General features: G+C 36.6%; 1 protein-coding gene across 2 annotated transcripts in view; it reads left to right on the top strand.

Annotated features, from left to right (window-relative positions):
- The first annotated feature begins 2,586 nt into the window (after positions 1–2,586).
- The window catches only part of LOC111020763 (Rho GTPase activation protein (RhoGAP) with PH domain-containing protein), a 36,618-nt gene continuing 25,066 nt past the window's right edge, over positions 2,587–14,138 (top strand). Inside the window, exons 1-3 of one of the 2 annotated variants that reach the window (XM_088126057.1) lie at positions 2,587–3,171; positions 6,804–6,840; positions 8,656–8,732. In XM_088126057.1, coding sequence (XP_087982183.1) covers positions 3,118–3,171; positions 6,804–6,840; positions 8,656–8,732 — 168 coding nt within the window. In that variant the 5' untranslated portion in view covers positions 2,587–3,117. The remainder of the gene's footprint in view (positions 3,172–6,803; positions 6,841–8,655; positions 8,733–14,138) is intronic. The other variant, XM_022297521.2, reaches the window with a different exon arrangement.

The following is a 14,138-nucleotide window of genomic DNA, read 5'->3' as shown; positions in this document are numbered from 1 at the left end:
TTAACTCGACGAGGTATCCACTGACATTCAATGGGAGTACGATTTCGTAGGTCATAGAATCTTTGGAGTCGGCTATACAACGACTCTTTGCCTGATGGGATGACCCAAATTTCTCGAAGCACTTCCACCAAATCTCTTTCATATAAAAGGAGTTGAGAAGGTGCCGCAATATCATGCACGATACATTTTGCTCTCACTTGGACTCTTTTGAATTGTGTTCTAACTCTCAAGCTTCATGGTGCATTTGGCATAGCACAACACTAATGTTGAGTTCAATCTTGCAGGTTACACGCCCACGAAGCATACTAGCACCTCATCATCCACCAACCACATTAGTAGGAGGATTCCAACACCAACAAAATTTATTACTTATTTCAATTCGCCTACATCATTCTTTTCAATTATGTACAAATCCACTCATTTTTCTCTATTTTATTTTAGCAGTACAACAAATTAATAAAACCAACCATATCCTTCACATCCCCAAATTTTTGTACCGAAAAAAACCAACAATATAAAAAGTAAATTTTTTTTAATAGTTCAACAACATGTGGGAACATAAATTCGAACTTTCAATATTTTGGTTGATGATATATAACTTCTTCGAAATTGAATGGAATTAAAAATTTAATGTTAAATTGAGTAGTTACATAGAAATATAGGGGTAATAGAAAATAACATTTAATACTTTTCCATACATTTAAAAAACATATAATTGAAAAGGAAAAAAACAAAAAACTGTGAGGCCGGTTGACAGGTACGACCGGTAGTAAGAACCGTAAAATACAAAACGTGAAGCGTAACTTTAATCGTGATGTAACCGAAATGGACAAGGAGTCCAGAGCGGCATCCGACCGGCCACCGGTCAAGCCAGTTGACCCGAAAAAGCCTCCCGTCTCCGTGTGGGATGATGCTTCCCCCTCACGCTCTTGCGCCCCAAGGTAAGTTACTGAAACGTCCCTTTTCAACTCTGGGCCCCACGCGGATTTTCCATCACGCGCCTGTGCCCCGCGCGTGGTTTCTCGTTATTACTCTATTTGTATCTATTTCATTTTCCTTTTAATAATTGGCTCTTTTTTTGAGAGGGGTCGAATCCTGTGCAGTTAACCACAGAGTTTGTTTACGATCCAGCCAGTAGTGTACTGCCACGTCAGGCGTTAAGGTTTCTTCTGTCTAGTTAGCCGTTAAATGAACCGGGTATACCGTTCGATCAAGGCATGGGATTAAAATAGAATGTTATTTGATTCGTTGATTACCTTTTTTTTTTTTTTTTTTTTTAAATTTTTGCAAAGTCTTCTTTATCGTTTTAAAATTTATGGCTTCTGACCATTGATATTATTGAAAATTATGTTGATTTGTTTTTTTTACAAAATGATTTTCGATAAATGTAATAATCGTGCGCAACTCCATTATTTTGTCATTATTTACTTGAGTTCAAGCTGTTTGTTATTCTTCTCCTATTCAAAATTCAGCAAATTTATGTCATAACAACAAAAAATCAAATTAAATTTATAACAACAAAAAATCAAAGTGATTTAATCTAAAATATTAATTCACACAAAAACATAAATTAAATTACTTACATTGCCATCATGAACTTAGCTCAGCGGTAATTGACATCTATTTGATCATACTAGTTGTACTAAAAAAATTAATTACAATTAAAATGAATGACAAAACTAAATGAATTAAACTATTTACAGAATGTCACAAGCTTGGAGTGTCTATTTCTCATTTATTTGTTTTCGGGTATAAACATGAAAAATTGAACAACTAACAAACCTAGTTTAATTACCATAAATCAATTTATAGAAATATAAATCTAAAAGGGAATGACATCATAAAAAAATAATATTTAAAAAGTCTGTTTCTTAAAACACAAATTTCAAATAACGAATCTTACTGGGAGAGAACATAATTTTGCAACCTATGATGGTGTATCTTGTTTGACTTCGATTATTTTACGTCTTAAAAACAATATTTATACTCATGCGACCAGTTGGCTACATAAACATTCATTTCAGATCCAATATTTTGACAGAATGTAGGATTTATTTTCATAAACGCGTTTTGTTAGTTTTATAGTTTTTAATGTATTTTTTTATGCTACTTGTCTATTTTAAATATGTTATTTTTAAACTATATTTTCATTGTTGTATTCTTACAAATAGATTTTGTAAGTCTCTTTGTCTATTCTGTACCTTGATCTCTAGCATCCAACCGATTTTTTTTCTTTACAATATACTCAACATTTTACAAAAAAAAAAAAAATACTTCTCTAAAAAATTTCACTTTTTCTGGTTTTTGTCTAAAATAAATATCAACAAAAAAAGAGAAATATTTTCCCCCCTTTTCCACCGGTTTCAAGAGTCAAGCAATGTTGACAAATTTTAACTCCTTGTGGCTACACAATCTACGTTACCTCCATTATCGGAGGCTCCATCAAGGGTATTTCAAATATTAATCGACATTACCTACGTGACTCATTTTAATTGGCAATCCAATTCACTTTGACCGGAACTTGACTACACACGACCGCACCTTACCACTACCGCCACTACCATCTCTAAAACTCTCCCTCTCTCTCCCCACGGCCAGAATTAGGTGAAAAGCAAAGTAACTCTGTCTCTCTCTCTCTCTCTCTCTTACCTATTGCCATATTACTCCCACAACCACTATTGTTCTATCTACCTAATCCAATACTGAATCGAAACCAAAAATTTTTGGTTGCGAGCAAACAAAATTGGAGGATTGCTGTCGATTGGTGTCTGTTCGTCATCTATCCAATCGGAAGAGAGAGGGAGAACAATGGAGGGAAATTTTGAGATGAAATGAACCGGTGGTGATTGGTTTTGGGTTGTCCAATCTCAGCCCTAGGAATCGGTAATTCCTTTACTCTTGCTGCTAGATCTCACTGATTCATTGCTGGAGCAGCTATCTGATCTGGCATTGTCGTCATCTCTGCGGTAATCGATGCTGCCGAGCCGAGGGAGTTGGTGGGAGGGGTGAGGGATGGTATCGGAGTGTTTGTTGGTTGAATGTTGAGCCGTTTGAGTGATTATAGTAGTTGCATTGGCTGTCCTCTCGATGGCGTAGCTTCAGTGCGAATCGGCGAGAATGTCTGCTCCGTTGGCGGCGTTTGAGCGTCCCAGAGCTGGGGCTTCGAATACGGTAATTTTTTTTTTCTTTTGGATTTTGAGTGCTGCGATGCGGAGAGTGGACTTGGAGAGGAATTTTAAATGCATTTAATGTACTCTCTATTTGTTAGGAAACGTTTTTATTAGTATAGGAAAAATATATGAGGAGGATCGTAGGTCCAATAGTAGAGAATTAATTACTTTGGAAGCATACTATATTAAGTCCGGAGTTGAAGAAGCAAAGGAACTCAACCATTCAGTTTCTAAACTAAGTAATTATTGTTAGGGAAGGAAGTAAATATTTGGATTAAATTCTCATTACTATAGTAAAAATTGAACTCAATTTATTATGTTTCTTTTCTGATAGTCGTAGGCTGTCAAAAGACAGTTCATCCTAAAACTATTAACAGCCTAATTATCTTGCTCAATGTTTGGGTTTGAATTATAAAATTTTAAGTTTAAATAATACCCATTTGCAAGAAAATGACTGTTCATCTGATCGATTGAAGTTTCCATCTTCAATTCATCATTTCGAAGATGCTTTTGTTTTATAGTTTTTGTTTATTTTCTTTGGACGAATTGACTATGGCTAGCCCTACATATGGGCTCATAAATATGATTCTTGCTCTCTGATCCAAGCAGCTGTGGAGGTTTCTTCCAAAATCGCACTTCTTTTGCATAGTATTATCTGGAGCAAGTATGTCTTGACTTCTAATGGTCCGAGTTTTCACATCTCAATCTCAAGGAGCCTTGATTTTTACATTGTAAGATGCTGGAATTTTCTTTATCCCAATATTTCATTCAGTGGGAAATGGTATGAAAGTTAAGGATTCGGAGATCTCTGGTGGGGATTTTTTGTTTGCATGCCAGATACCATATTTTGTATCCAGTAGCTTACTAAGGGAAAAACTACTGCAATCTGGAACCAAAAAACAGAGTGGAACTTAAATTTTAGAAGACACATTTATGATTGGGATCCAGGAGTGGGCTTCTCTATCTAATCTTTTTGTGGGTTTCCTTCAAGCGTTAAACCGGATTGTAGAGTGCAAAATGTTGGCAGTGAGAGTAAGTTCTGTTTTGGACTTTTTTGTTTTTTTCCTCAGTGAAGAGATCATAAAAAAGGTCCTGTTATGAATCTACGTTGGATCTTTTATCATCCTTTGAATGGCAAGAAACATGCTTGATCTATACCAGATTGTTGAAGTTCATAATGCCAAGGAAAGTGAAAACATTCCTTTGAACTCTCGTAGAGAATTTTATGGCTCTCTCAGTAAAGTATTTTGCTCTCTACAATAGGGCAGCTGGTAACCTGCAGAATGTCTTCACTGATACTTCTCTGGGAACTTTTGTTGTAAATTGTAATTTTGGCTGTCTTTCACGTGAAATGATGTGCTCAAGAGAATGTTTGAGAGTTTTGGTATAGAATGCTCATTGGCCATGACTCTAATAGAAAGCCTAAAAGTTTATGGGTCAGAGTTGTTGCAGCCTCGTTTCAGATTATTTGGATACAAAGAAACAAAAGAATTCTTTGGGGTTTTTGTCACCTTTACAAGGGTTAGACAATCTTGGATTTTTCTCTCTCTCGGCGATTATCTCTCTAAAAGATTTTTGTAATCATTCTCCATCTTTGATAAATTTCAATTGGAGAACTATTTTTGTAATCTTCATATTGAAAGAATTGATATCTATTCCCAGGGAAAGGTACCATCGGTTGAAATCAAAGGAAAGAAGTGGGAACTTATGAACAAGAGACAGAGGATACTGTAAAGTTTTTAGATAAGGCTAGAGAGTAGAGAAGCGGGAACTGAAAAGAAAGGGTTTCTGATCCAAGCCAAGGATATTCCCGGAATCAAACTCTACTGCCATTTCCTAGTCCTACTGAGAAGATCGTAAAAGGTTGAAAAATCAAAAGGCAAAGAGAGATTGCTTTCCATGGTGTCCTAAAGGTGCTTTAGAGATGAACCAAAATTCCAATCATCAGAGTGTAACCTGTACTCAATTTCCTTATGTCGCAAAGCCACTTCGAGAGGAAGGCTACAATTTTGCTGTCGAAATTACCTAATCCCCAGGCTACCCCCAAGGTTCTAAATTGGCATTCTGGTTAACTAAAGAAGACCCACCACCTTCTTCAACCATTCCCAAAGAGGATCCCTCATGATCTTTTGTAACTGAACCTTAATTGACCTTGGAATCCTAACTAGAGGAAGATAATACAAAGGAATTACACTCAACACAGATGGAAAAGTGAGTCCTCCCACTCAACAGAGAAAAACTTTTCTCTAAGTAGAAATTCTCTTTTGAACCTTTTTGACCAACTTGATCCCAAAAAGAGGGTACCCGAGGGTTATGTCTCAAGGGTAACCTAAATATGATGGAGGAAGAGAATGGACTGCACACCCTTGAAACTATATGGACTTTTTAGTTTACCCTTGTTACAATTGATCCCAGATAACGAGCATTTCTCTCGATTTCAATTATTATCATTGAACATGTTTCACGTTCATTGACAAATCCCTTTTCAATAATGGATCTCTCAACTTTTGGTAAGTTTGTAGTTTCATTTGAACACCATATTATCCTACAGTTTATTAGTGGGAGCAAGACTATCACTAGTGACAACATTAAGTGGTAAACCACCTTGCAATTCTGGCTTGGAATAATAGTGGTTGCTCTATTTTGGAGGAGGTGCTCTTCCACTCTCCATTTTGGGATAAGGGTCGTATTCTTTGGTGCTATGTTTTATTTTTGCTACCTTAAGGGGGATTTAGTTTGAGAGAAATTGGAGAAATTTTAATGGTGTGGATAGATCTTGGAAAGAGGTTACATCACATGCTTCCCTTTTTGTGTTTGTTTCTAAGGTTTTGTAATTATTCCTTAGGTTTGATTCTCTTGGATTGGAGCCTTTTTTGTCCAGCTGGATAGCTTTTTTTTTTGGTAGCACCTTTTGTTGGGTTTTCTTGTTGCCCTTTTTTTCTCTTTTCATTTTTTTTTTTGCAATTAAATCAACAATAATGATAAAAAATTATCAATGAATTTTTTTTTTTATAAGAAACAATTTCATTGATGATTGAAAGGACAAAGGAGTTACAGAAAACTTCTTCAATTGGTCAGTAGAGAATTCATACTGTATGAAAGAAAATAAGGACTCTTTACATCAAGACATAGCATGAGAAATGATGTAAAATGAAAAATTATCAATGAAATTGTTTCTTCTAGATAAAAACAACAATAATAAAAGAACCATCTTGCAATTCTAATGCATTCTTGATTCCCCCAATTATTTTTTACAAGCAAAAGTTTTATTCAATGTTATTTATTTTCCCTTTTTTCATCTTTTCAATTTTTAGCCATTGCGTAGACTTGTTTTCCAAGGCTTTGCTTTTGAGCCATTCTGTAGACTTATTTTTCAGTTTCATTTAAGTTGGGCTTTTTGGAAGGACATATTGCTTTTGGTACTGTTAGATGACCTTTGACTCTGATTTTTTCAATGCATAATACTGATAACATTATACTTGTGAAAGACCTGATGACAAAATCTTGTGAAGATGATACTACATGCTCAAGGAAATGTTGTTATTTTCAATTGATTGGCTCAGTTCCCTGCATTTGGTGCAATTTGGTACAATTTATTTAGCTTTATTTCTAAATTATGCATCAATTTGGCAGGTTTTCAAGAGTGGCCCACTTTTTATATCATCTAAAGGTTGGTGCTCCTTTTCCATATATTTGTATTTTCTTGTAATCTTATATCTTCACTTGGGCATCTTGAGTGTTTGTTATGATGTACAGGACATGTTTGTCAACTATAGTTGAAAGCAAGTGACTATTAGAGACATTTACATTATAATCGGATGCTAAGAAGCACGGACACGGACACGGACACGACAGGACACGGCGATACGTCAATTTCTAAAAAACTAGGACACGGACACGCTGGGGATACGTTATTTATTTATTATTTTTTTTAGGATATAGGTAAATTTAACATAAAAATGCTAAATATACTTCGCTAAAAAACATAAATGTCAAGTAAATTTATTGGGTTGAAGATGTACCCACTAAAAAGCATAAAAATAGTAAATGTAATCCACTAGAAAAATCCTAGAGAAGGATTTGAATTTGATTATTGGGTCGAAGTTGTCATCCTAATTTAGTAAAACATATTCTACTCCAGTTTAATTCATATGAAATTAGGGAAAAAAAGGAAGTAAGAATAGAGCTTATTTAATTTAACTCACACAAACAGAAGGGTGGGTCACTAGGTAGCGTTTTAGGGTTTTTTTTTGTAGTTTAAGTTTTTGAGATTTCAGCCAAACTTCTTGGACTTCCAAAATTCGGCTATTTTTTTATCTGGCGTGTCCCTCCCGTGTCCAAAACGTGTCCCCACGTGTCTGAAATTAAAATAAAAAATTTAATATTCGGACACTTTAAATTGTGTGTCGGACACGTGTCCAGAGCGTGTCCGGACGTATCCGGGTCCGACACGTGTCCAACACAGACACTCCTCCTTTTTTGCCGTGTCCGTGTTTTATAGATCAGATGTATATCATTGATTAAAATTTTATGTCAGAAGTTTTTGGGAGGATGACTAGCTAGAAAACCAGACACATTTTTAGATGTCATTGTAAATGGAGTTATATATATATATATATCTTGTAAAAAAATTGAAATGATAGTGGAATCTTTCCGAGTAATAAGTATGCTGCTTGTTTCATGTAGAATTTCTTTTTGTTCAGCAAATAATTAGTTATTAGACTTTATGATCAGTTGATTAGGTTCTTATCCATGAGTAACCCCCATTATTAGTATTTGACAAATATGGATTTTTGCATCTTTTATATAAAGACCTCTGAATGTGCTATAGTTCTCTTATTCTTAATTGACTTGAGTTTTCCTCAAGGTTGTAGTAACCAAAGAAAGGGTCTGAAAATTGGAATATTTGGCCATGATGAACCTCTCGAGTGAAATAATCTATGCACTCCTTCGGAGGCAATATAAGAACACATGCTATCATTTTCTTTGCTCCATGTATTCCACCATGTCTCCCCTGACTTTAAACTTCTGAATATTTCCTTTGTTCAGCTTGTGCTTATGCTCAAGTCTTAAAACATAGGTTTTATTATGCATAACTACACTCTTATCAAAAAATTATGCATAACTACATGGTTTAAGGGTGTGTTTGGGAGTGATGCCATTGTCAAAATCACTTCCCTTCCATTAATGATGTTTGACAATTAGAAAATTGATTTAGGAAAGCTTAAAATCACTTAAAATTGATTTTTAAGGTATCACTTGGATGATAATTTTGGAAAATCAATTATACTAAAATCACTAATTTTACTGTCACTCCCAAACACACCCTAAATGTTAGTTCCTTCACTTATTCTCTAAGTATTTTTTATTGTTCTCCGATACCTATGATACTAAAATTTCAACTTGTTTATTTGTCTCTTGGAAAGGGTTTAACGCGAAACTCGGAGTTTTTGCTTATGTTATTATCTCTCTACTATTTGTGCAGGATTAGGCTGGAAATCTTGGAAGAAGCGCTGGTTCATACTTACACGCACTTCCCTAGTTTTCTTTAAAAATGATCCTGTTAGTACAATTAAAAATTTCACCTTTCCTTCTTTCTTTCTTTCTTATTGTTAATTTTGTTTCTTGTTTTTGTGTTTTGGATGATCACACTGTGACTTGTTTCCTTTCCGTTCATTTTATTTCTGATGATCATGTTATAACTTGTTTTGAATTAGAGAGACATTATGACTTGTTTTGGACCAGAGAGACATCAACTTGTTTTGTACGATCGTGTAATGACTTGATAGATTTCGTGGTCCAGTATTAAGTTATAGATTTATGCTCGATCAGCATGGTAACAAGCACAAACAAGTTTGTGAAGCTAAAGAATTTCATTGGCCAATTTGTAAAGTTAGAGATTTCTCTTTGTGCTGGTAGTTGATATCTTGAGTCGGGTGATTGAAAATTTGGAAGGGGACTATTGCTGGTGGGCTGGTGTTTTGGAAAATCTTTGAGTTCACAAGGATAGGGTTCGTTTGAGCCCTCATTTATCTTGTAAGAACAACCAATAATTACAATCTTTTCAAAATCTGAGAACCTTTCAAGTTGCCTCTATTGTGAAGAGATGACTATTGAGATGTTTTGGCCAGGAAGAGTCCTCTGTTAATAATCTTAACTACTTTTTGTTTTTTTTGAGACAATATCGGGTCTTAAAATTAATCAAGGAAAAAGTTTAGTCTTTGTTATGAACTATGATCCCTTGAAGTTTACTTTTCCTATTTAATTCTTCCTTTGGGTCATAATCCTTCGAGTCTTTATTTTGGAATCCTATCGTGTAGAAGGTTTAATGGCGTCTGGCCTCTTGGAAGAATCCGTTATTTTTCAAAGGAGGAAGATTAGCTCAGTCAGTGTTGAGTGACATTATGGAGTATTTTGGAGCTGTGTTTATTGATGCCACAAGGGGCACACCTTTTGGTAATGTGCCTTCTTTGTTATTGTGTGGGGGTTATGGTTAGAGAGGAATATGAGAGTCTTTGAGGAGCTCGAGAGGCCCCAGGAGGAGGTGTGGTCCCTTACTAGATTTAATGCATCTATTTAGGCCTTCGTTACTTAGATCTTTTTGTAATTATCCTTTATATCTTGTCTTTCTGGATTGGACTCCTTTTTTTATAGCTAGGTGGGGATTGAGGCTCCATTGGGTTGTTTTTTTTGTATGCTCTCTTGTATTCTTTCATTTCTTCTCAATGCAAGCATTTTTCAGTTGAAAAAAAGACAACTATTTGAGAAATCTTTACTTATAGGTATCAATTTGAATGAAGAAAGGATAAGATAATTGACTGCTTTACTTGATTGTGCTATTAGCCATAGCCCTAGACTCAGTTGGATGTCCCTTCATGTGGAAATTCTGAATCTTATAAATTGAGGAAATTTCTTGAGGAAAAGATCTTGGAAAATCCCTTGCTTAGTAGTTTGTCTCACCTAGCATCCCACTTTATTACATATTCAACTTCCTCGTGCTAGGAAAAATGGCATTGAGTCTGGAAAGAAAAATAGGAACTTCTTTTGGGGGAGCAGCCAATGAAGGGAAATCTGATCACCTGGTTAGATGAGATATTGTCTCTCTTCCCTGAGACAGTGGTCGTCTTGGACTTGGGAATCTTAGGCAGATTCTTCATCCCCTTCCAATTTTTCAGCGACATTCCTCATAATTTAGCTTCCTTCTAGAATAATATTATTTAGTAACATCTTCCCCTTTTTCTTCAACTTACTGTAGGATTTTGAATATGATTCTAGAGACAACATTACTCTATGCTTTATGGACCTTTATTGCAATCTCAAGCTCAATTGATTGCGTTAATGCTATAAAAGCTATCATTTTCTAGATTTGGTATAAACGGAATTAGGGTAGGGTATTTTTGAAGATAAACATTTAGCTTGGGGAAACAGTTTCATCTAGTCAAGATTAAATCTTGATATTGGTATTTTCTTTTTCCTTTACTTGCAAATTACTATTCTAATGATATTTATACGAATCGGGGGCTTTTATCTCTCCTCTCTAGGTTGTTTTATTGTTTTTTTTTTTGAAAGAAACAATTTCATTGATGGTATGAAATAACAAAAGACCCAAAAAGAGTTACATGAAGGACTTCCAATTGATTAATAGGGAAGTAAAACTATAATGGTGAAAGAGGGGAGAACATTTGCTTCAAGATATAACCAAAAATACTATCAATTCAAACATCCTCTCGTAGGGAAGATCTTTGAAAGTTCGGTTGTTTCGTTCCCTCCATGTTATCCTAAAAAAGGCCATGATAAAGTGCTCCCAAAGAATTTTCTTTTCCTTTGTGAAATGGTGACCAGTGAGGGTTGCCTCCATCAGGATGGGGAGATCTATGTGAAGGGCAGTGTTCCATCCAAACGAGAGGAGGAGGAAGTTCCAAAAGGTTGATGCAAATGTACACGAGACAAAAAGGTGGTGCAAAGATTTCGAAGCTGATCTGCATAGAGGGCACCAATGTGGCGATATGGACATATAAGACATTCTTTGTTGAAGCTTGTCGGATGTGTTGATAGCTTTGTGGCTGCACTCCCATAGAAAGAATTTTACCTTTTTAGGGTAAGAGCCTCTCCAAATGCTTTGATAAAGTTTTGTAGAGGAGACCGTATTTTGGTGTGTTAGGTCTTTGGTGAGAGAGCCAGTTGAAAAGTTGCCATTGGGTTCAAGCCTCCAAAGGACTGTGTCATCGTCAACTGACAACAACACCGGTGAGAGCTTGTGTGAGAGTGTTGTCCACTCAACAATTTCATCTTCTTTAAGATTTCTTCTTCTCAGATTCCAAGCTTCTGTTTCGGTCCGACCAAAAGTCCTTAATAGGTACATCCTTTTTTAATGAAAGAGCAAATAAGAGGGAGTATATGTGGGCTAAAGGTTCATCCAATATCCAGGCGGACTTCCAAAAAGAGGTACCACAACCATTACCAACAGCACTATTCTCCCGTTCATAGATTAGATCTTGGGATTTGAGGATATCTTTCCAAGGACTTTAGCATTCGGTATAGAGGAAGATACTGGTTTGTGATTCCAGGTTGATCTTCCATATTTTGCTTCAATAACCTCCTTCCAAAGAGAAGATCTCTCCTTTAAATACCTCCAAGTCCATTTAGCAAGGAGCACTCTGTTTTTCAGCTTCAAATTGGTGAGACCCAAACCTCCCTCTTCAATCAGTTGTTTAGCAATCTCCCATCTGACAAGATTTGTACCTTTATGCTCTCGGTTGCCCTGCCAAAGAAAAGTCCTAATAATGCTTTCAATAATTTGGGCAACAGTAGACGATATAGGGAAAAGGGAAAGATAGTATGTGGGTAGGTTGGAAAGAGTGGCTTGGATGAGGGTAAGCCGACCCCTTTTGGAGATGAAAGCATTTTTCCATGGTTGTAACCATTTCTTCACTTTCTCAACCACTGGATCCCAAAAAGAGAGGGATTTGTAATTGCCATGTAGAGGAAGCCCGAGATAGGTGTTAGGCCAAAAACCCTTCTTTCAATCAAACTTTAGTGCTATCGATTCTAGCTCGATCTCATCCAGATTAACCCCCAGAATCTCCAATTTTTTTGGTGATTGATATTGAGATCGGTATCTTCCTCAAAAAGCCTAATAGTGGTGAACATGTTTGTGAGGGATGAGAGATCATCAAAGGGGGAGAAGAGAATGGTGTCATCTGCAATTGTAGATGGTGGACTTCCAAAGTATTAATTCCTAGGTCGAAACCTTTGATGAGGTTTGTGCAGGTTGCTCGATTCATCAATCTACTAAACACATCAGCCACCGTTATAAAGAGAGAGGGATAAAGGGTCACCTTGCCGGAGGCCTCTAGAAGCGATGATCTTGCCTCTCAGTCGACCATTGATGATGATGGAATAATTTGCTGAGGAGATGCATCCCCTAATCCATTTTCTCCATGTGGATCCAAAACCTTTTGCTTCAAGGACAGCAATAAGGAAGTCCCAATCTACTCTATCAAAAGCTTTTTCAATGTCAATCTGGACAACCACTCCCTTTTTGTTGGTTCTGTCCCAATCTTCTATAAGTTCAATAGCAATGAGTGATGCATTGAGAATTTGTCTCCCTGCGACAAACTCCTTGGTGATAGTATAGTGTGTGACAGAAAACCTTTTAACCGTTCTGATAGTACTCTAGCAATAATCTTGTACAAATAGGGGATGAGGCTGAGGTTGATTGGGTGAAAGTCACCAACCTTTCGTGCATCAAGCTTCTTAGGAATGAGGCAAACATATGTTTTGTTGAGGCATGCGTTGATGATTCCGGTCGTAAAATCATCTTAGAACACCCTCATGATATTGACCTTGAGGATGTTCCAAAATTTTTTATAGAACGCAGTGAAACCATTCGGGCCAGGGGACTTGTTCGGCCCTAAGTCTTTGACAACTCTCCAAATCTCTTCCTCTGTGAAAGTTTGTTTGATATCAAGGCTCTCTTGTAGAGTGATCGGATGCCAATCCAGGGATGGAGGGAGAAATCTACTTCCTACATTTTTTTGTGTGTAATCTGTCAAAAAAAGAAAGGAATTCAGCCTAAATATCTCTCTCTTTAAGGAGACTTTTACCTTCTTGTGAAAGGATTTCAGTTTTGGAGCTTTTCCGCCTTTTTGCAGCAATAATGCGGTGGAAGAAAGAAGTGTTAAGATCTCTAGCCTCTAGCCTCTAGCCATTTAGATTTACATCGCCGACGCCAAATGATCTCCTCATTTGCAACCACAGAAAAAAGATGTGCTTTGAGGGCTCGTCTCTGTGTGTGCTGTATGGGAAGCATTGTTCCTGATTCCTCTAAGCTGTCTAGAAGTGATATTTTCGTTAACAGCTGATTTTTTTGGAGTGAGGTACTTCCAAAAGTCGATTTGCTCCATGTTTTGATAACAGACTTAAGCCCCTTTAGCTTCTGTATGAAACCACGGCCGGGCCAGCCTTTAAGAGGTGTGTTGATCCACCAATATTGGACCAATGGCAACCAGGAATGGTGTTGTAACCAGACGTTTTCAAACCTGAAAGGGCTGGGGCCCCATTTGTTTAAGCCAAAGGAGAGGTGAATGGGATAGTAATCTGATGTTGGTCTATGCAAATGTTTGGAGACAACATTCTGGAATTTCTGGAGAAATTCTTTTGTAGCTAGAAATCTGTCAATCAGGGTAAGGGTAGGGGGATCACGAAAATTCGACCATGTGTAGAGGCCATTTGTTAAGGGAATGTCGAGCAAGCTAGCATCGTTGATGAATGAGTTGAAACAATCCATGTGTCTGGTGGGTCTTCTATAGGTGGATTTTTCTTTGGCCCATCTAATAGAATTAAAGTTCCCTCACAAAAGCCAACCAGTGGTACAGAGGAAAGATAGATTAGTTAGTTCTCTCAAGAGGAGGAGGGGGCTTTTCCTTAGTCTTTGTGGGGCTATAAACTCCTGTAAGCCAGAAGGAG

This window comes from Momordica charantia, assembly GCF_013281855.1.
Source record: "Momordica charantia cultivar OHB3-1 chromosome 6 unlocalized genomic scaffold, Mcharantia_2.0 BLBB01000006.1, whole genome shotgun sequence".
NCBI lineage: Eukaryota > Viridiplantae > Streptophyta > Magnoliopsida > Cucurbitales > Cucurbitaceae > Momordica > Momordica charantia.
Note: the sequence above shows the minus strand (reverse complement) of the source record. Positions and strands in the feature narration are given on the sequence as shown.